Here is a 23,581-nt window from a genome sequence, read left to right on the forward strand (position 1 = left end):
GGGTTTCACCATGTTGGCCAGGCTGGTCTCGAACTCCTGACCTCAGGTGATCTGCCTGCCTCAGCCTCCCAAAGTGCTGGGATTACAGGCATGAACCACCGCACCCAACCAGGTTCCAATTATTTTTACTCCCTTTTAAATTTCTTCAGTATCCTCTCACTCTTTATCAGTAACTTCTCCTACCTGCTCCTATACCCATAAATGTTCCTGTTTCTTTGGGATATGTCAATACTTCATTTCCTTTTGTATATTTGGTTGAAAAATAAGTGCTATAAATTTCACATGGATTAGATCCAGAAAACATGTATAGGCCAATGGACAGATATCGATGTAAATCCATTTACTTGGTAATGCTACACATAGTCTAGAAATTGTAGAATTTGATGCAAACTCATTTAAAGGACGTAACCTGTTCTAATGTAATCACCAACTATAAGTGTTACTGACTCAGAGTGTTAGTCTAAATTTCTTAAGTGTGTTGCTTAAAAGGTAGGATATCAAAACTATGTTCATTTATATTCCAACAATTTTTTTTTTTTTTTTTTTTTTTTTTTAGGCAGGGTCTCACTCTGTCAGACAGGCTAGAGTGCGGTGGTGCCATCTTGGCTCACTGCAACCTCCACCTCCTGGGCACAAGCCATCCTCCCATCTCAGCCTCTTGTGTAGCTGGGACTAAAGGCGCACACCACACACCTGGCTAATTTTTGTATTTTTTGTGGAGACTGACTTTCACCATTGGGCCCAGGCTGGTATCAAACTCCTGGGCTCTAGCGATCCGCCCAACTTGGCCTCCCGAAGTACAAGGATTACAGGCATCAGCAACCATGCCCGGCCTATGTGTTTTTTCTAATTAGTGTCTAAGGCCTTAGTACTTTTAAGAGACCTAAAAAAGTTTCTTCTAACTGCTCTTCATACAAATTACGAAGCAGTTGACAGTAATTGAGACTAAATAGGAACAAGCTCCTGCTACCAGTGTCATTTCTGCAACCTAAAATGAATTTAGGGCTCAGCTCTTTTTCTCTTCCTAGATAGCTATTAGAGAACCAAAGACAACCATTTCAGAATAGTCAAATTGACAAAAATGCTTAAAGGGCCTGACAGCGTAGTAGAGAGGGAGGCAGAAGGAGTTGATTATTGTGACACTCAATTCATGGACTCTGTCAGCGGCCACTTGCAATCACAGGATTGTTGCAAGGATGAAATAATTCATGCTTTGAATTGAAAGTGCTTTGAAAAGTACAGAGTTCCCTGTGAGGGCCCAGTAATAGAGATCGATATTATTTTCATCCATTTTCTTTTTTGGGAGCGTGGATAAACGGGAAGTTCTGAAGGGTAAGGTCTGAGCTGTTTTCTCACAGCATCTCCGCAACCTGGAAACCCATTTCTGGAATGCCCATGCGCGCGCGGGCTTACTCAGCCTGCCCTCACCCAGGCCTCTAGCCGGGCCGCTCCTGTCCGGCAAGGAGCATCTGCTTCATTCAGGGTCATTATGATTCGGCAGCAAATTGTAAGGCCGCTGCATATGAAAGCATAGCGGGGTCCAGGCGCGGTGGCTCACGCCTGTAATCCCGGCAATTTGGGAGGCAGAGGTGGGCGGATCACTTGAGCTCAGTAATTCAAGACCAGACTGGACAACAAGATGGTGAAACCCGTCTCTACTAAAAATACAAAATTAGCCGGGCATGGTGGTGAGCGCCTGTAATCCTAGCTACTTGGGACACACCCGTAGTCCCAGCTACTCGGGAGGCTGAGGCAGGAGACTCGCTTTAATCCAGGATGCGGAGCTTGCAGTGAGCCAAGATCGCGCCACTGCACTCCAGCCTGGGCGACAGAGTGAGTGAGGTCAGAGTGCCACATGTCCCACTTTCCCAGTAGGGATTCTGACAACATCGTGGGCCATCTCAGGAGTGTTGCTGATCGTTCCAGGATAGCTCCGTGGTGAGGATGTGGAAATGATGCCCATCTCCTGACGAGGAATGCTTCGGAATCTCTGCTAAGTAGGGGATTGTGCGCCCCAGCTCACCCAGGCAGTCCTGGTTTGTCCCTGTTGTCCTGGCATGATTATTAATAGGCCCCTCCTTCACACTTGTAAGTCTCCTGATTTGGATGTAAATAATATGGTCATTCTAATTAGAAGTGAATTTTGCTTTTTGTTATCATTTAAATGTTTTTCTAATTTCTCAAATCTGCAAGTTTTTCAACCTTAATTGTGACTCTTGGGTGGCAGCAGTTATTAGAGGTACTCTGAGTCTAATCTCATTTAAGGTTTTACCTCATACAGTTTAAACAGGGACCAGCAAAAAGTGAAAGAATTGTATGATACTCTCTTCTTGAATTTAATTTTTTATTTTTATTTATTTGTTTTTGAGACAGGGTCTAGCTCAGTTGCTCAGGCTCTGTGCAGTGTGATCATAGCTCACTGCAGCCTCAACCTTCTAGGCTCAAATGATCCTTCAGCCTCAACCTCCTGAGTAGCTAGGACCACAAGTGCATGCCACCACACCTGGCTAATTTTTTAACTTTTTTGTAGAGACAGGGTCTCAGCGCATTGCCCAGGGTGGTCTCAAACTCCTGGCTTCAAGTTATCCTCTGGGCCTCTCAAAGTGCTGGGATTATGGACATGAGCCACCACACCTAGCCTGATAATCCCTTCTTTAAAAAAAAAAAAAGACAGTTTTCACATACAATTATAATTTTAATTATTTCAATAATAAAACAATATTTTAATAAATGTTTTAATTTGGGTATGACAAGAGTTACAAGTGAAAAACTGCCAATTTAAGTTCTTTTAGAAAAGTGAAGGAAACCCACATTTGTTTTTATCTCATAGGCTGTGTATCTATTAAACTAGTAGTTAATGTTTATCCTTTGTCATTTTGGTGGTTCAGAAAAATAATCAAATAATGATCTTACAGTGTATTCACAGAGATGTAAAACCTGAAAATATTCTAATAACTAAGCAAGGAATAATCAAGATTTGTGACTTTGGGTTTGCAAGAATTCTGAGTAAGTAGCAATTTTTTTTTACTAATATCCAGTTCAGATGATGATAAAATGACATGGTTTAAATTCTTACTTTGGATATTGGACATATGCCAAATATTGTATTGTTGTTATTAAAATTAAGGAAAATCTCACTTTAGCCTTTTAGTCAGTACATTCGTTTGCACTTCAACTCTGCTCCATTCAGCTAGAATTTATTGGATGTCACCTTTCTGTGCTTTACCTCATAGGAAGGGAAAAGAATTCTAAAAGCATTTCTGCTGTTCATGCACTTATAATCTACAGTAAAAGAAACAAAGAATAATACAAGATGATTGGCAATAAAGTACTAAAGTGAAGGTGCAGACGGTTCCCTGGAGGGAGATATTAATGTGAGCGAGAGTGGTTGAAAAAAACTTCATGGAGCTGGTGAGACTAGAAGAGTAAACTGAAAATTAAAGAGACGATTCAGAGACAGTGCTAAGAAAAAGGAGATCATTCCAGGCAAGGAGGAACTGAAGGGAAAGGGGGACAAATAATTGTTTCTCCCTCAATCTAGAACTTTGCAACAGACAAATAGATGTATTAGCAACATAAACCTCGCAGTCTGGGTGTGGACATAATCGGTATCCTGACGGCACCCAAACACGAGTGACTTGGCAATGCATGTGGAAGGGCTGGGCAAAAACAAAAACCGATCAAGGCTTTCTGAGGTTGCTGTGCTTTGTGGTAAAGATAATAGGACCCTAATGATAATTGGTCCCTGTGCCATGGGGCTGAAAAGGGAAATAGACAAACACTGGAAAACTACCGAGTTACGAACGCTGCACATAGTACCATGGTGCATCAGTATCAGGAAATGCTGGGCTGCCATTAGCAGGGATGTTTGCAGAGTTTCAGTGGCATCGGAAAATGTTTAAGACACGGTAAGAGAAAAAGAAAAGTGAAAGCGTATGTATACAGTATGATCTCAACTATACAGGAAATACATAGAAAAAAATTACTGAAATATATATGACCCTCAATTTAGGAAATTAAGTGAATGATAGTCATCCAATGCATGGTATAGATCCGGTGTCATAGATTTGGGGGTTTTTTCCTGGAAATCCATTATATACCACCAAAATACCCAATTCAGTCACAAAAATAAGTGAAAAAACCTACACAGATATGCCATTACAAGCATGAAGAACATAAGAGCAGCATTTCATATGAAAGTTACCTCACAATTGTTCCTTTTAGGGATTTTTCTCCATGGGCTGGCAAAGCTTCTTAAACTGGCAATACTGCTGAAAATATAAATATTTTTAATTTTTCATGAATATGCATTCTTTTTTTCTCTTCCTTTTTCATTTTCCTTTGCATTTCTGTGCTGAATATGCAAGTCAGCTTTCCTACTGAGTTTTCCTGTAGCAAACATAGTCATTCTTGTCTGAATGAAGAACCTTAGAACTGAGTTCAATATTAGGGTCATCTGTCTCAGAAATTCTGACTGCACGAACACATCCAGAAGTCTGAATGGTGAACCCACTGTGGCAATTCCAATAATGATACCTTTTGCCATATTATTATAAGCAAAGTGGTAATACAAGGCACTGCCAACTTGTTAGTGCTGGCTTAAACCTCCACAAGACATGAGCTCAGGCACTGGTTACAGCTTAAGTCTTCTAAGTACTGGTATGAGTCATTGCTGGGGTCATTTTTGGCCATTTATAATGAGAAAGGCAAAGGAGGGGGTCCCATTATGTGTTAAAATGCTAACAGTGGCTCAATAGACATCCACATAAAAATGTAAGCTCCTATTGGATATCCACATGCAAAAGAAGGAAGTTGGACCTTTACCTTACATTATACTCACCAAAATGAATCACCAACGTAAACATAAGAAATAAAGCTGTAGGAGAGGCGAGCAGCACTGGTGCTGGGGCTTCTTCTCCTGAAGGGGCTGCAAGAGGGAAGACTTAGCCATGTCATCCTTGATCAAAAGGGTGATCAGCACCGCAAAAGCTCCAGGGGCCATTGGACCCTACAGTCAAGCTGTGTTAGTCAACAGGACCATTTACATTTCAAGACAGATAGGCATGGACCCTTCAAGTGGACAGCTTGTGTCAGGAGGGATAGCAGAAGAAGCTAAACAAGCTCTTAAAAACATGGGTGAAATTCTGAAAGCTGCAGGCTATGACTTCACTAATGTGGTGAAAACAGCTGTTCTTCTGGCTGACATAAACGACTTCAATACTGTCAATGAAGTCTACAAACAGTATTTCAAGAGTAATTTTCCTGCTAGAGCTGCTTACCAAGTTGCTGCTTTGCCCAAAGGTAGCCAAATTGAAAGTGAAGCAGTAGCTGTCCAAGCACCGCTGACAACAGCATCACTATAAGTGGGCCAGTGCTTTGAAGTCCGGAATTGTCAACATTTTAATATCTACAACTGATGTAACATCTTAATTAACCTTTTAATTTCCACAATTGATGACAGTGTGAGCTTGATGAAAATATCTGAAGTTATTATGGAAATACCATATAATAGGGAGAGTTAAACATGAATTGAAGATTAGAGAAGGAATCCAGTTACTGTTTTAAATTACACCTGTATTACTGAATATAGGAAAGAGATACCCATTACATAGTTACTCAATAAATAAAAGAGAAATAACAGGTAGGAAAGAAGAGTAATTATTCCTGAGAAATAATCAAGAACATCTCTAATTCAAACTAATGATGTGAATGATTTAGTTTTCATGTCAGGTATGTGATTCTGCTTCTACTTGAATAAAATTTAAGTGTTTAAATTTGAGGTCAAGGAGAAGAAAGTGGACCAAAATTTAATATGGATAATATTTTTCTAATGGAAATAAAACAGACTTGCAGATTTCAAAAAAAAAAAAAAAAAAGAAAAGAAAGAAAGAAAGAAAAAGAAAGAAAGCTGTAAAACTCTTAGAAGAAAACATAGACCAAATGCCTCATGACATTGGATTTAACAGTGATCTCTTGAAGGTAACACCACAAGCACAAGCCACAAAAGGAAAAATAGAGAAATTGCACTTCATCAAAATTAAAAACTTCTGTGCATCAAAGGACACTATAAAGAGAATGAAAAGCAATCCATGGAAAGGGAGAAAATATTAGCAGATTTATACCTAATAAAGAATTAATATCCAGAATGTTCAGAACTATAACTCAATAACAAAAACTAATTTGAAAGTGGCCAAAGGACTTGAATAGACATTTCTTTTTTGTTGTTTTATTTCAATAGGTTTTTGGGGAACAGGTGGTGTTTGGTTACATGAAAAAGTTCGTTTTGTTTTGTTATGTTTTGTTTTGTTTTGTTTGAGACAGAGTCCAGAGTCTTGCTTTGTTGCCTAGGCTGGAGTGCCATGGTGAGATCTCGGCTCACCGCAAACTCCGCTTCCTGGGTTCAGGCAATTCTCCTGTCTCAGCCTCCTGAGTAGCTGTAACTTCAGGAACACGCCACCACACCCAGGTAATTTTTTTTATTTTTGGTGGATATGGGTTTTCTCAATGTTGGCCAGGCTTGTCTTGAACTTCTGAGCTCGCCATCTGCCTGCCTCGGCCTCCCAAAGTGCTGGGATTACAGGTGTTAGCCACCACGCCTGGCTATGTGAATAATTTCTTCGGTGGTGATATCTGGGATTTTGGTTCACCCACCACCTGAGCAGTGTACACTGTGCCCAATGTGTAGTCTTTTATCCCTCACCGCCCCCCACACCCTTTCCCCTGAGTCCCCAAAGTCCATTGTATTATTCTTATGCCTTTGTGTCCTCATAGCTTAGCTCCCACTTATTAGAACACAGATGTTTGGTTTTCTATTCCTGAGTTATTTCACTTAGAATAATGGTCTCCAATTCCATCCAGGTTGCTGCAAATGCCATTATTTTGTTCCTTTGTATGACTGAGTAGTATTCTGTGGTATATATATACACCACATTTTCTTTATCTGCTTGTTGATTGATGGTCATTTGGGCTGGTTCCGTATTTTTTCAGTTGCAAGTGTGCTGCTATAAACATGCGTGTGCAAGTATATTTTTTATATAATGACTTCTTTTCCTCTTGGTAGATACCCAGGAGTGGGGCTGCTGGATCAAATGGTAGATCTACTTTTAGTTCTTTAAGAAATCTCCACAGTTTTTCATAGTGATTGTACTAATTTAGATTCCCTCCGAAGTGTAAAAGTGTTCCCTTTTCACCACATCCATGCCAACATCTATAGTTTTGTTTTGTTTTTTTTTGGTTATGGCCATTCTTGCAGGAGTAAGGTGGTATCATATTATGGTTTTGATTTGCATTTCCCTAATAATTAGTGATGTTGAGCATTTTTTTCATGTTTTTGTTGGCCATTTGTATATCTTCTTTTGAGAACTGTCTATTCATGTCCTTAGCCCACTTTTTTGATGGTATTATTTGTTTTTTTCTTGCTGATTTGTTTGAGTTCCTTGTAGATTCTGGATATTAGTCCTCTGTTGGATGTATAGATTGTGAAGATTTTCTCCCACTCTGTGGGTTGTCTGTTTACTCTGCTGATTATTTCTTTTGTTGTGCAGAAGCTTTTTAGTTTAAGTTCCATGTATTTATCTTTGTTTTTGTTGCATTTGCTTTTGGGTTCTTGGTCATGAGAAGTCTTTGCCTAAGCCGGTGTTATCTTCTAGAATTTTTATGGTTTCAGGTCTTAGATTTAAGTCTTTGATCCATCTTGAGATGATTTTTGTATAAGGTGAGAGGTGAGGATCCAGTTTCATTCTTCTACATGTGGCTTGCCAATTATACCAGCACCATTTGTTTAATACGGTGTCCTTTCATCACTTTATGTTTTTGTTTGCTTTGTCAAAGATCATTTGACTATAAGTATTTGGCTTTATTTCTGGGTTCTCTATTCTGTTCCATTGGTCTATATGCTTGTCTTGATACCAATACCATACTGCTTTGATAACTATGGCCTTATAGTATAGTTTGAAGTCAGGTAGGGTAATCCCTCCAGATTTGTTCTTTTTGTTTAGTCTTGCTTTGGCTATGCAGGCTCTTTTTTTGGTTCCATATGAATTTTAGGATTGTTTTTTCTAGTTCTGTGAAGAATGATGGGGGTATTTTGATAGGAATTATGTTGGATTTGTAGGTTGCTTTTGGCAGTATGGTCATCTTCACAATATTGATTCTACCCATCCATGAGCATAGGAGGTGTTTCCATTTGTTTGTGTCATCTATGATTTCTTTCAGCAATGTTTTGTAGTTTTCCTTGTAGAGGTTTTTCACCTCCTTGGTTAAGTATATTCCTAAGTATTTTGTTTTTTGCAGCTATTATAAAAGGGGTTGAGTTCTTGGTTTGATTCTCAGCTTGGTTGTTGTTGGTGTATAGCAGGGCTACTAATTTGTGTACATTAATTTTGTTATCCTAAAATTTTGCTGAATTCATTTACCAGTTCTAGGAGCTTTTTGAATGAGTCTTAAGGGTTTTCTAGGCTTATGATCATGTCATCAGCCAACAGCAAAAGTTTGACTTCCTCTTTACCAATTTAGATGCCTTTTATTTTTTTCTCTTGTCTGATTGCTCTGGCTAGGATTTCCAGTACTATGTTGAATAGGAGTGGTGAAAGTGGGCATCCTTATCTTGTTCCAGTGCTCAGGGGAAATGCTTTCAACTTTTCCCTATTCAGTATAATGTTGACTGTGGGTTTGTCCTCAATGACTTTTATTACCTTAAGGTATGTCCCTTCTGTGCTGATTTTGCTGAGGGTTTTCATCATAAAGCAACGCTGAATTTTGTCAAATGCTTTTTCTGCATCTATTGAGATGACCTTGTGATTTTTGTTTTTAATTATGTTTATGTGGTGTATCGCATTTATTGACTTGCAGATGTTAAACCATCCCTGCATCCCTGGTACAAAACCCACTTGATCATGGCGGATTATCTTTTTGGTATGCTGTTGGATTTGGTTAGCTAGTATTTTGTTGAGGATTTTTGCATCTATGTTCATCACGGACATTGGTCTGTAGTTTTCTTTTTTTGTTATGTCCTTTCCTGGTTTTGTTATTAGGGTGACACTGGCTTCATAGAATTATTTAGAGAGGATTCCCTTTCTCTGTCTTTTGGAATAGTGTCAGTAGGATTGGTACCAATTTTTCTTTGAATGTCTGATAGAATTTAGCTGTGAATCTCTCTGGTCTTGGACTTTTTTTTCATTGGTAACTTTTTAATTATCATTTCAATCTCGCTGCTTGTTATTGGTCTGTTCAGAGGTTCTATTTCTTCCTGGTTTAATCTAGGAGGGTTGTATATTTCCAGGAATTTATCCATCCTCCTCTAGGTTTTCTAGTTTATGTGTGTAAAGGTATTCATAGGAGCCTTGAGTGATCTTTTGTATTTCTGCGGTATCAGTTGTAATATCTCCTGTTTCGTTTCTAATTGAGCTTACTTTGATCTTCTCTCTTCTTTTATTGGTTAATCTTGCTAACGGCCTATCAATTTTCTTTATCTTTTCAAAGAACCAGATTTTTGTTTCATTTATCTTTTGTAGGGTTTTTTGTTGTTGTTGTTTCAATATCATTTACTTCTGCTCTGATCTTGGTTATTTCTTTTCTTCTGCTGGGTTTAGGTTTGTTTTTTTCCTGTTTCTCTAGCTCCTTGAGGTGTGACCTTAGATTGTCTATTTGTGCTCTTTCAGACTTTTTGATGTAGGCATTTAATGCTATAAACTTTCATCTTAGCATTGCCTTTGCTGTATACCAGAGGTTTTGATAGGTTGTGTCCTATTATTGTTCAGTTCAAATAATTTTAAAATTTCCATCTTGATTTCATTGTTGACTCAACAATCATTCAGGAGCAGGTCATTTAATTTCCATGTATTTGCATAGTTTTGAGGATTCCTTTTGGAATTGATTTCCAATTCTGTTCCACTGTAGTCTGAGAGAGTTCTTGCTATAATTTCAATTTTCTTTAATTTTTTTGTTTTGTGGCCTATTATATGGTCTATCTTGGCAGATGTTCCATGTGCTGATGAACAGAATGTATATTCTGTAGTTGTTGGGTAGAATATTCTGTAAATATCTGTTAAGTCCATTTGTTGTAGGATATAGTTTAAGTCCATTGTTTCTTTGTTGACTTTCTGTCTTAATGACCTGTCTAGTGTTGTCAGTGGAGTATTGAAATCCCCCACTATTATTGTGTTACTATCTCATTTCTTAGGTCTAGTAGTAATTGTTTTATAAATTTGGGAGCTCCAATGTTAGATGCATATATATTTAGGATTGTGATATTTACCTGTTGGACAATTTTTTTTATTATCATTATATAATGTCTCTCTTTGTCTTTTTTAACTACTGTTGCTTTAAAGTCTGTTTTGTCTGATACGAGAATAGCTACTCCTGCTCACTTTTGGTATCCATTTGCAGGGAATACCTTTTTTCCCTCCTTTACCTTAAGCTTATGTGAGTCCTTGTGTGTCTTCATGAGATGAGTCTCATGAAGACAGCAGATACTTGGTTGGTGAATTTTTATCCACTCTGCCATTCTGTATCTTTTAAGTGGACCATTTAGGCCATTTATATCCAACATCAGTATTGAGATGTGAGGTACTATTCTATTCATCATGCTACTTGTTGCCTGAATACCCTGGGTTTTTTTCATTGTGTTGCTGTTTTATAGGTCCTGTGAGATTTATGCTTTAAGGAGTTTCTATTTTAGTGTATTTCAAACATTTGTTTCAAGATTTAGAGCTCCTTTTAACAGTTCCTGTAGTGCTGGCTTGGCAGTGGCAAATTCTCTCAGCATTTCTTTGTCTGAAAAAGACTGTATCTTTCCTTCATTTATGAAGCTTAGTTTCACTAGATACAAAATTCTTGGCTGATAATTGTTTTGTTTAAGGAGGCTAAAGATAGGACCTCAATCCTTTCTGGCCTGTAGGGTTTCTACTGAGAAATCTGCTGTTAGTCTGATAGGTTTTCCTTTATAGTACCTGATGTTTTTGCCTCAGAGTTCTTAATATTCTTTCCTTCGTCTTGACTTTAGATAACCTGATGCCTACGTGCCTAGGTGATGATCTTTTTGCAATAAATTTCCCAGGTGTTCTTTGAGCAAGAAGTATTTGGATGTCTAGATCTCTAGTGAGGCCAGGGAAGTTTTCCTCAATTATTCCCTCAAATATGTTTTCCAAACTTTTAGATTTCTCTTCTTCCTTGGGAACACCAATTATTCTTAGGTTTCATCATTAAACATAATACCAATCTTCTTGGAGGCTTTGTTCATTTTTTTAGTTCTTATTTCTTTGTCTTTGTCAGATTGGGTTAGTTTGAATGCCTTGTCTTCAGACTCTGAAGTTCTTTCTTGAACTTGTGCAATTCTGTTGCTGAGACTTTCCAGTGCATTTTGCATTTCTCTAAGTGTGTCCTTGATTTCCAGAAGTTGTGATTGTTTTTTTATTTATGCTCTCTATTTCACTGAAGATTTTTCCATTCATATCCTGTATCATTTTTTTTATTTCTTTAGGTTGGACTTCATCTTTCTCTGTTGCCTCCCTGATTGGCTTAATAGTTGACCTTCTGGATTCTTTTTCTGTCAAATCAGAGATTATCTCTTGGCTTGGATCCATTGCTGGTGAGCTAGTGTGATCTTTTGGAAGTGTTAAAGAACCTTGTTTTGGGCCAGGCACAGTGGCTTACGCCTGTAATCTTAACACTTTGGGAGGCCAAGGCAAGCAGATACCTGAGGTCAGGAGTTCAAGAGCAGCCTGGCCAACATGGTGAAACTTCATCTGTACTAAAAATTCAAAACTTAGCTGGGTATGGCAGCACATACCTGTAGTCCCAGGTACTCAGGAGGCTGAGGCAGGAGAATCACTTGTACCCAGGAAACAGGTTGCAGTGAGCCAAGATCACACCACTGCACTCCAGCCTAGGTGACAGAGCAAGATTCCGCCTCAAAAAAAAAAGAACCTTATTTTGTCATCATGTTACTGGAATTGTTTTTCTGGTTTCTTCTCATTTGGGTAGACTATGTCAGAGGGAAGATCTGGGACTTGAGGGCTGCTGTTCAGATTCTTCTGTCCTATGGGGTGCTCCCTTGATGTGGTGCTCTCCCCTTTCCCCTAGGGACAGGGCTTCCTGAGAGCTGAACTGCATTGATTGTTATTTCTCTTCTGGATCTAGCCACCCAGAGAAGCTACCAGGCTCTGGGCTGGTACTAAGTGTCTGCAAAGAGTCCTGTGATGTGATCCATTGTCAGGTCTTTCAGCCATGGATACCAGCACGTGCTCTGGTAGAGGTAGCAGGGGAGTGAAGCGGACTCTGTGAGGGTCCTTGGTTGTGTTTTTGTTAAGCACACTGGTTTTATGTTGGTTGACTTGGCTCTATTTTTGTTAAGCGCACTAGTTTATGTTGGTTGACCTCCAGCCAGGAGGTGGTGCTCTCAAGAGCACATCAGCTGCGGTAGCATAGGGTGGATTAGGCAGTGGGTGGGGCCATAGAGCTCCCAGGAGAATATGACCTTTGTCTTCGGAGCTCCTTGGCTGTCCCACAGAGCCTGCAGCGGTAATCCACCTTCTTCAAAGGGTCTGTGGATTCTCTTGGCTTTCCTGGTATGTTCCTGTGGTAGTTCTTGGAGCAAAAGTTCATGATGTCAGTCTCCACACGCTGCTCTGTCTGTCCCAGTCGTAGCTGCAAGTTAGTCCTGCCTCCTATCCGCCATTTTCCTCAGAAACCATCAGAATAGACATTTCTTTAAAGCAGATATATAAGGCAGGGCGCAGTGGCTCACACCTGTAATCCCAGCTAACTCAGGAGTCTGAGGCATGAGAGTAGCTTGAACCCAGGAGACAGAGGTTGCAGTGAGCCGAGATCGCACCACTACACTCCAGCCTGGGCAACAGAGCAAGACCCTGTCTCAAAAAGAAAATAAATTAAAAATGTAAAAAATAAAAAGTAAAAAAAAAAGATATACAAATGGCCAATAAGTACATGAAAGATGCTTAAGGTAATCATTAGGGATAGGCAAATCAAAACCACAATGAGATACCACTTCACATCCATTAGGATGATTCTTATTTTTTAAAAACACACAGAACAAAATAACAAGTGTTGGTAAAGATGTGAAGAAATTAGAGCCCTCATGCATTGCTAGTGGGAATGTACCATGGTGCAGCTGCTGTGGAAAGCAGTATGGCAGTTCTTCAAAAAATTAAACATAGAATCACTGTATGATCCAGCAATTCCACTTCTAGGTACATACCCCCAAAAAACTGACAGCAGGGACTTGAAGATATTTGTATGCCAATGCTTATAGTAGGATTATTCACAATGACAAAAGGTGGAAACAACCCAAATGTCCATCAAGGATGAGTGGATAAACAAAATGTAGTATATACATATAGTGAAATCTTACTCAATCTTAAAAAGAAATGAAATTCTGATATATGCTACGACATGGATGCACCTTGAAAACATTAAGCCAAGCGAAATAAGACAGACAGAAAAGGACAAATATCATATGATTCTATTTACATGCTCTACCTAGAATAGTCAAATTCATGGAGACAGAAAAAAGAATAGTGGTTATCAGGACTAGGGGAAGGGAGAATGGGGAGCTGTTGTTTAAAGGATACAGAGTTTCAGGCTGGGGTGATGGGAAAATTTTGGAAGTGCATGGTGGTGATGGTTGCGTAACACTGAATGTACTTCATGCCACTGAATTGTACAATCTTAAATGGTTACGTGGTAAATGTTATATTATGTATATTTTACCACAAAATAAATGTAAGCTCCTCCTATATATAGATGTATAGATATACACAGAGAGGTAAAAATTTTAAAGTCAATAACCAAAGGAGAGAATATTTCAAAATTGGTAATAGGTTGATAGATAAGAGCTTATATAAATTGGTTTAAAAAAAAACCACAAAAGCTCTGAGTAGAAAAATTAGCAAGATATCGACAGTTCACAGATGAAAGAAAAGGCTAAAAACATGAAATAGTCTTCATCTTCACTGATATCAAATAAATGCACATTAAAATACTACTCTTCACCAATGAAGCTGGCAGAGTATTTGTTTGTTTGTTTTTGAGACAGTCTCACTCTGTCACCCAGGCTGGAGTGCAGTGGCGTGATCTCAGCTCATTGAAACCTCCACCTCCAAGGCTCAAGCAATCTTCCCACCTCAGCCTCCCGAGTAGCTGGAACGACAGATGTATACCACCACACAGGGCTAAATTTTGTATTTTTGGTAGAGACAGGGTTTCACCATGGGTCCCAGGCTGATCTCGAACTTCTGGGCTCAAGTGATCCTCCCACCTCAGCCTCCCAAAGTGCTGGGATTACAGGTGTGAGCCCCCGTGCCCAGCCAGATTTTTCAAACAATAACTACACAGAGCTCACAAGATTGTTTTTAGTGGGAACACAATTTTGAACAAATCCTTGAGAAAGCAGTAAGTGCCCTTTGTATCTTTAATTTCGCTTTTAGGAATCTCTCATAATCCAAGATACTACCCCCCAAAATAATACAACATAATATTCACTGTAGAACCATTTATTACTGAGAAAAAAATTAAGAGGAACCCAATCATTCAGAAATACGGAAATGGCTAAAGAATTTATCTGACTTAATACTGTAAAAATATATTTTTAAAGGATTTTAATGACATGAGAAATGCTCTAGCTCACAACATGGGGCTAAATGAAAAAGAACACATAGCCGCACATACAGACTGATCCCAGTTCTATTCCCCAGGTTAACTTGGTTTCTCTCTGGGTGGTAGGTGATATTTTTATTTTCTTCTTTATGCTTTTTTGTATTTTCCAAGTTTTCTACAAAGAACATAAATTTCTTTAATAATTTTATAAATGGGCACTGTGGCCCACGCCTGTAATCCCAGCACTTTGGGAGGCCAAGGCAGGCGGATCACCTGAGGTCAGGAGTTTGAGACCAGCCTGACTCGCATAGAGAAACCCCATCTCTACTAAAAATACAAAATTAGCTGGGCATGATGACGCATGTCTGTAATCCCAGCTACTAGGGAGGCTGAGGCAGGAGAGTCGCATGTACCCGGGAGGTGGAGGTTGTGGTGAGCTGAGATCATGCCATTGAACTCCAGCCTGGGCAACAAGAGCGAAACTCCTTCTCAAAAATAATAATAATAATTTTATAAGTGATGTTTACACCTCTCAATCTAATAATTCCACTCATAGAAAATCATTCTAAAGGAATAATTCTTTTTTTTTTTTTTTTTTAGAGAGAGAGATTTCGCCATTTTGCCCAGACTGGTCTCGAATACCTAGGCTCAAGTGATCCATCCCCTTCAGCCTCCCAAAGTGCCGGGATTACAGGCATGAGCCACCAAGCCCAGCTCCATTTTTTTTTTTTTTTTTAAGAGATGGAGTCTCGCTCTGTAGCCCAGGCTGGAGGGCAGTGATATGATCATAGCTCACTGCAGCCTCAACCTCCTAGGCTCAAGCTATCCTCCTGCCTCAACCTCCCATGTAGCCGGGACCACAGGTGCGTGCTACTATGCCTGGTTGATTTTTTTTATTTTTATTTTTGTAGAGACAAGATTTCACCATGTTGCTCTGGCTGGCCTCAAACTCCTGGGCTCACACAATCCGCCTGCCTTGGCCTCACAAAGTGCTGAGGTTATAGGTGTCAGCTAGTGTGCCTGGCCTTGAAATAATTCTAAATACAGAAAAAGTTTTGTGCAGGGATTATTGAAAAATAATGTGGTGTTATTTGTAGTGACAAAATGTTGGACAATTTGGGGAAGGTAAAGTAAATCCTGGCGTATGCACTTGGTAAACTGTTACGCGGCCATTAAACTCAAGTTTAGGAAGAGTTTATAATAACATGATAAATGCATAGAATTCAATGAAAAAAATCAGGACACAAAATTTTGTATGTAGTATGATCAAAAGTACTTGTACCGGCCTGAGCAACGTAGTGAGACCTCCATCTATAAAAATTAAAAAAAAATTTTTTTTTAATTTTTTTTTTTTAAATTAGCCAGGTATGGTTTCAAGCCCCTATAGTCCCAGCTACTCAGAAGGCTGAGGCAGGAAGATCACGTGAGCCCAGGAGTTCAAAGCTGCAGTGAGCTATGATTGTTTCACTGCATTTTAGCCTGGGAGACAGCATCACCCTGCCTCCAAAAAAGCACTCAAAACTATCCTGTAAATAAGAAAAAGACTCAAACAAAATACACCAAAAGATTAACACAAGGTACCTTTGGGTGGTAAAACTTGGGTTTATTTACCTTCTTTCTGTTTTCTTACGTATTTTTCCATATTCTCTGCAGTGAGCATATATGACTTTTAAGTTGAAAAATGTTCCAAACAAATAAAACAGCTGACATAGCCTGTGAATAGTGACAATTGCTAGTGGTTGTTATTTTCCTTCTTATTCTCCATTTTGCAAATTTCCATTACGGTATTTATTAATTTTTATCCTTTAAAAGTTTATATAATTTTATAAAAGAGCAATGAGCAAGTAAGATTATTTCCTTTTCCCACTCCTATGAGGACTGTTGTTTGACCAGAGCTGCAGCCGCTATTTTCTGAGCTGCCTTTTGTGGCAGCATCTTTGGGGCTACCCAACGACTTTACTAAGGAGAATTGCGCATTACCTCATCTCTGCAAGCCGGGCTGCTTTCCAATTGTTCCTCCTCTGTAATGCATTTGTAGGGCTCCTTATCGTTCAGGGTCATGTGATGATTCTGGGATTGGCTTCCATCCACTTGGAGGCAGGTGTCTTGGGTCCAGGCAGTCCACACCTGTGGCATAGGGCAGGGCTGGGCAGTGAGGGTGCACCCAGCTCTCTGTCATCTGTCTATCACATACCACAGAGGACTCATATACATAGTACAAGGAGTCAAATTGAGGTCTTTGTCACCATGGGTCCTAAGTAACACATTTGGATAGAAAAATTAATTTATGCAATTGTCTAGTGCTGCATTAGTTTCCTGGGGCTGCCATGATACATTACCACAATCTGAGTGGCTGAAAACAACAGAAATCTATTTTCTCACAATTCTGGAGGCCAGACATCTGCCATCAAGGTTTCAGCAGGGCCACATCCCCTCTGAAGGCTCTAGGAGAGGACCCTTCCATGTCTCTAGCCTAGCTTCTTTTTTGTATATGTGTGAGTCAGAGTCTTACTCTATCGCCCAGGCTGGAGTGCAGTGGCGCGATCACGCCTCACTGCAGCCTCCACAGGTTCAAGTGATTCTCCTGCCTCAGCTTCCCAAGTAGCTAGGACGACAAGCACACACACCACCATGCCTGGCTAATGTTTGTATTTTTAGTAAAGACAGGGTTTTGCCATGTTGCCCAGGCTGGTCTCTAACTCCTGACCTCAAGTGATCTGCCCACCTCGGCCTCCCAAAGTGCTGGGATGACAGGCGTGAGCCACCATGCCCAGCCTCTATCCCAGCTGATGGTGGATGTGGGAAACCTTGGCATTCCTGTGCTTGCAACTGCATCACTCCAGTCTCTGCCTCCAGTATCACATGGCATTCTCTGTGTCTCTGTGTCCCTGTAAGGATTCAAGTCATTGGATTTAGAGTCCACCCTAATCTAGTATGACCTCATCTTAACTAATTAATTACATCTGCAAAAACCTTATTTCCAAATAAGGTCACATTCACAGTACCAAGAATTAGAACTTCAACCTATCTTTTGAGGGGACGCAATTCAACGCACAACAACCCCCATGCTGATGATAAAATGGAAACCAACAATGCAGTTTAGACTTAAAGTCACACTCCAGAAATTCTCATTCCCCTCATCACTACCACACCACCCGCTGCCCCAGTTTGGAGTAATAATAGATGTTAGTTACCTAAAGTGCTCTTGAATGTCAAATTTACTATGTCAATGCACAGTAACTGTTTCCTCAATTAGTGCCTCACTGCATTAACTGTTAAGAGTATCATGGCCTCTGATGGTTATTGAAGGCTGAATGCCTGATGTGTTCTTGGGAGCAGTTCACATGTGGGAGAATTGACTTACCTGATCTGATTGATGCATTTGCAGTTCCAGGAGATGCCTACACGGATTATGTAGCTACGAGATGGTACCGAGCTCCTGAACTTCTTGTGGGAGATACTCAGTGTGGTTCTTCAGTAGATTTATATGGGCTGTTGGTTGCGTTTTTGCAGAGCTCCTGACAGGCCAGCCACTGTGGCCTGGAAAATCAGATGTGGACCAACTTTATCTGATAATCAGAACACTAGGTATGAATTGCATTTTATGGTGACAGAGGTGCTGAATTGTTATAGCATTCATAGCATTCATATGTTACAATAAATAAATACATACATACACAAATAAATAAATAGAAAAAACAAGAGTTTTATTGCTTCTTCAAACTTTAAACTTAGGATGGTTGCTCTGGGGTCTGGGTTGTAGCCAAAGCCCAATCCTTTTCTAAACATGTAGAACCCTAACTCCTCTCAGGGAGCTCTCAGACCCCTTTCCAGGAAAAGTCAATTAGCCGTGGAATAAACTATACATTTACTTTCCATATCAGACTAAGATAGGGATAAGGATATGAGTCAGCTGCTGAGAGCCTAGTGTAAGATATTCGATCAAGTGCAATTTCTGTCCACTGTAAAAGAGGTTTCCCCCCTTTATTCTAGAGCAGGAATCAGCAAATTGTTTCCATAAAAAGCTAGATGGTAAATATTTTAGGTTATGCAGACTGTACAGTCTCTGTTGCAGTTCCCCAACTCTGCTATTGTAGTGCAAAAGCAGCCATACACAGCATGTCAACAAATGAGCATAGCTGTGTTCCCATAGAACTTTATGGACACAGAAATTTTAATTTCTTCTAGTTTTCACATGCAACAAAACATCAAAAAATCTTTTTTAACTTTTAAAAATCTGCTTAAAAATGTAAAACCAATTCTGAGGTCACAAGCTGTACCGAAACAGGCGCTAGGCCAGATTTGGCCTGCAGGCCATAGTTTGGCGGACCCCTGCCGGAGAGCTTAAGAGTCTGATTTTACTTCCTGATTAGGAGTGGCTGCTGAAGTTTCGAATAATGTTAACACATCTTCTTTGTATAGTACTTTAGAATTTACAAATTACTTTCATACGCATCATCTTTTTCAGTCTTAAGAAAAACCTGTTAAGGAAGTTACAATGTTTTTAATTGTGCCTGTGTTATAAATGAGGAAACAGAGGCTTAGGGAGCTGCCATGATTGGCCTGAAGTTGCATAGCCAGGTAAGTGCAGAATAGGAATGGGACTCCAAGGGTTTCTTTCGTGAGCTTTCATTATGTGTCAGCATAACCTGAAAAGTGAGCCACAGCTTCATGCCAACAGCATAGATGCAAAGAAAGTGATACCTCTACACATAAAATGAGAATTTGTTAATTCCTTCCCACGGGCTCTCCTGGCAGCATGGCTGCTGGACAGATCCCTGTTCAGTTCCAACGTATTATGGAAAATTCTGCAGCATGAAAAATGTGGGGTAGAGTACCACTACCGGCCACACTTTGTCTGATTCATTCCCTGAAAAGATTCTGGAAATTTGCATTACAGATCTGAGTTTAAATCCTGGATCTGTTAGGTTACTGTGTGATCTTGGACAAGTTATTACACTTCTCTGAACCTCACTTTCCTCATTGGAACAATAGGGATTTAAAATAGCAACTACTCCAACCTGGACAACATAGGCAGACCCCATATCTACAAAAAAATTTTAAAAATTGGCTGGACATGATGGCGCATACCTGTAGTCCCAGCTACTCAGGAGGCTGAGGTGAAGGATTGCTTGAGACTGGGAGATCGAGGCTGAAGTGAGCCATGATTGTGCCACTGCACTCCAGTTTTGGCAACAGAGAGAGACCCTGTCTCAAAATAAATAAATAACAACTATTGTCTTGAGATTATGAGATGAAGTCTCATCAAATCTCATTTATGAGATTAAATGAGATAATGTGTGTAAAGACTGTAGTACCATTCTCTCACCTTGTCTTTTTTTTTTTTTTTTTTTTTTTTAGATGGACTGTCACTCTGTCACCAGGCTGGAGTACAGTGGTGCGATCTCGGCTCACTGCAACCTCCACAGGTTCAAGCGATTCTCCTGCCTCGGCCTCCCAAGTAGCTGGGACTATAGGTGTGTGCACCACCACGCCCAGCTAATTTTTTGTATTTTTAGTAGAGACAGGGTTTCACCATGTTGGCCAGGATGGTCTCGATCTCTTGACCTTGTGATCCACCTCCCTCAGCCTCCCAAAGTGCTGGGACTACAGGCGTGAGCCAGCGCTCCCAGTCTTCACCTTTTGATGGAGGCTGAATGGTGACCACATGTGACGAAGAGACTGGTTTGGGAGAACTGCCCTTACCCGAGAAGGCATACGTCTGCAGAATCCCATTCCTCTCATCTCTGGAGGGACCAGTCAGGCACAATATTTCTTTCACACCTGCACTTCAGGCATTAAACCTGTTTTTTGTCTTTTTTGTTTGTTTTGTTTTTGTTTTGAGATGGAGTCTTGCTCTGTCGCCCACGCTGGATTTCAGTGCCATGATCTCAGCTCACTGCAACCTCTGCCTCCCAAGATCAAGCGATTCTCCTGCCTCAGCCTCCTGAGTAGCTGGGATTACAGGCACTGACCACCACGCCCGGCTAATTTTTGTATTTTTAGTAAAGACGGGGTTTCGCCATGTTGACCAGGCTGGTCTCGAACTCTTGACGTCAAGTGATCCACCTGCCTTGGCCTCTCAAAGTGCTGGGATTACAGGTGTGAGCCACCACACCTGGCCTTCAGGCATTAACCATTTAAACACTTGATTATTCTTTGCCAAATTTATGATGAATTATGTGGTTTGTATTTTACAGGAAAATTAATCCCAAGACATCAATCAATCTTTAAAAGTAACCGGTTTTTCCACGGCATCAGTATACCTGAACCAGAAGATATGGTAAACTGCTCTATCTTGAATATTTTATTACTTGTGTTGCTGCTTTCTTTAAAGAGGTAGTTGTTTCTTATTTATTTATTTATTTAGAGATGATATCTCACTCTATCGCCAAGGCTGGAGTGCAGTGGCAAGGTCATGGCTCACTACAGCCTCAACCTCTGAGACTCAAGTGATCCTCCCACCTCAGCCTCCCCAATGCTGGAATTACTCATATGAGCCACCATGCCCGAGCTGTTTCTTTTTTAATATTTGTGGTTTTGGCTTCTTGTGACATATTGACACAGTGTATTAGTCTGTTTTCACACTGCTGTAAAGAACTTCCCTGAGACTGGGTAATTTATAAAGGAAAGAGGTTAAATTGATTCACAGTCCTGCATGGCTGGGGAGGCCTCAGGAAACTTACAATCATGGCAGGAGGGGAAGCAGGCACCTTCTTCACAAGGCGGCAGGAGAGGTGAGGGCACAAGAGAAAACTGCCACTTTTGAAACCATCGGATTTTGTAAGAACTCCCTTACTATCATGAGAACAGCATGGAGGAACCCCCATCATGATCCAATCACCTCCCTCTCTCAACACATGGGGGTTATAATTTGAGATGAGATTTGTGTGGGGACACAGAGCCAAACCATATCTCACATATTGAAGAAACTATATAAAAACTACATTACAATGAGCCAGGAAAAATGCTTTAAATGTTTACTTGTCTTAACTATTCAAAAATGAATGTTAAATTTAAAGTGAAAGTATATTTAGTATCTTAGATACGACATACTTTTAATCCATTGGTCAAAGCCTTAGGAGGATTTTCCCTTAAATAGTTATATTCTCATAAAGACTACTTATAGTAGTCTTATTCATTTTGACAAAAATGCATTTAAAAATTTTTTCGGCTTGTAAAACAAAACTCAAATCAATCAAAAGCTTTTTTCACCACATATATTTTTACACGGGTGGTTGTTTTACAAAATGATCCCCATTGTACTCATTAAATTCCAAATCACAGGGATCATCTCTCTACTCTTGCAATGGTCTTTGCCTTTATTTGAAAACATATCAATGACCACTTGACTCTCTCTCTTACTCTCTGAAGACATTGACTTCCTGTGTGTGTTACCTAAGTTCAGGCTATGCTCTTTAAAGCTCCATATGGTCCAGAATCTGCCTATAAAAGAAAAAACTGCCAGGAAAAGCATGTGTCCACACTCCAGCTGTGCTGGAGTCAGAACCATGTGCGGATGGGAAAAACTCTGAGAAGGCAGATCATGATCTGTGATAGGTGTGAACTGTCCAAATCACCTGAGCTCCAAATGGTCCCAACCATCTCTAGACACCCTGTTCATTTTAAATCAATTATTTCATATAATGTCTTGATTTATATACTGGTTTTCTTTTTTATTGTCTTTGTGAAAACCTTTAACAAATGTAATACAAGGTTAAAGGTGGAACTGCAAGGTTAAAGGTTACAAAGGAATATTTATATAACATGTGTTTAAAGAATAAACTACAACAAATTTAAGTGTCTTAAGTTTCCCACCGTTATCTTTCAGGCATCTCCATCCCCTTCCTTCCTCATCATTCTGAATGTTGTGTTTTTCATTCTTTTGGTTTCTGTAGTGTTCTTATGCATGTAGTCCAAGGTATTTTCGTGAATACTCAAAAACATCCTTAGAAGTAGATCAGGCACAGATTTTACGGCACTGTTGTGGGATTTCAGATGGGAGCATTTGGGACCCACATTTACCCAGCATCAACTGCAAGACATTGTGAAATTAAGAAAATAACTTCATTTTATGTATTTCAGATCTTTACAGTGTACAATTATATAAAAGCATGATTTTTTAAAAATATATTTAAAATGAATTATCTAACCTACTAGAGGGTCTTTCTTTAAAGCGTTGTTATTACTAATATATTCAAAATATAAGCCAGGTGAGCTGGCTCACCCCTATAATCCCGGCACTTTGGGAGACTGAGGCAGAAGAATCACTTGAGGCCAGAAGTTTGAGACCAGCTCATGCAACATAGCAAGACCCCATCTCTACAAAAAAATTAAAAATTAGCTGGGTGTGGTGGCACCCACCTATAGTCCTAGATTCTCAGGAGGCTGAGGTGGAAAAATCTCTTGAGCCCAGGAGTTCAAGGTTAGAGTAAGCTATGATCATGCCACTGCACTGCAGCCTGAGAGACAGAGGGAGACCCTGTCTGTAAATACACACACACACACACACACACACACACACACACACATACAAATTACTTTGTTGTTCTGTAATATTGAATGTTTTAACTTTGTTTTTCAGGAAACTCTTGAGGAAAAGTTCTCAGATGCTCATCCTGTGGCTCTGAACTTCATGAAGGTACTTAAGAATCAATTATAACTCTTATTAGCTATAAATTGTAATGACTGAAGCTGGTAATTTGAGGAGGGCTGGACAGTGGATTAAATAATGCCAAAATAGGATGTAGTCATTGAAAATGATAAAGAACTGTAAAATAATCCCAGTTAAAGGGACATCAGTGGTTAAAGCAGTCATTGTTCTAACATATCTATTAACATTAGTAGATGAGGCAAAATCAGAGCCATGCAGACACCAGACCTAGCTCCTGCACTAGGCCTAAGAGAGATGGTCAAACCAAGGACAGATTCAAATAAAAAGCAGAAGAAACTTACCTCTGCCTAGTCT

General features: G+C 39.8%; 1 protein-coding gene and 1 pseudogene across 2 annotated transcripts in view; both read left to right on the forward strand.

Moving 5' to 3' along the window:
* The window catches only part of CDKL4 (cyclin-dependent kinase-like 4), a gene marked incomplete at its 5' end in the record, with an annotated part of 34,596 nt that overhangs the window by 5,735 nt on the left and 5,280 nt on the right, over positions 1 to 23,581 (forward strand). Inside the window, 6 exon segments of the mRNA XM_011997354.1 lie at positions 2,916 to 3,006; positions 11,480 to 11,587; positions 18,002 to 18,096; positions 18,099 to 18,201; positions 20,814 to 20,896; positions 23,198 to 23,254. Of these exon segments, the coding sequence (XP_011852744.1) occupies positions 2,916 to 3,006; positions 11,480 to 11,587; positions 18,002 to 18,096; positions 18,099 to 18,201; positions 20,814 to 20,896; positions 23,198 to 23,254 (537 nt within the window).
* LOC105551897 lies at positions 4,891 to 5,870 on the forward strand (annotated as a pseudogene). The gene has a single exon (XR_001007915.1). The product of XR_001007915.1 is annotated as a ribonuclease UK114 pseudogene (transcript).

Source organism: Mandrillus leucophaeus, unplaced genomic scaffold (assembly GCF_000951045.1).
Source record: "Mandrillus leucophaeus isolate KB7577 unplaced genomic scaffold, Mleu.le_1.0 Scaffold538, whole genome shotgun sequence".
In the NCBI taxonomy this organism is placed as follows: Eukaryota; Metazoa; Chordata; class Mammalia; order Primates; family Cercopithecidae; genus Mandrillus; species Mandrillus leucophaeus.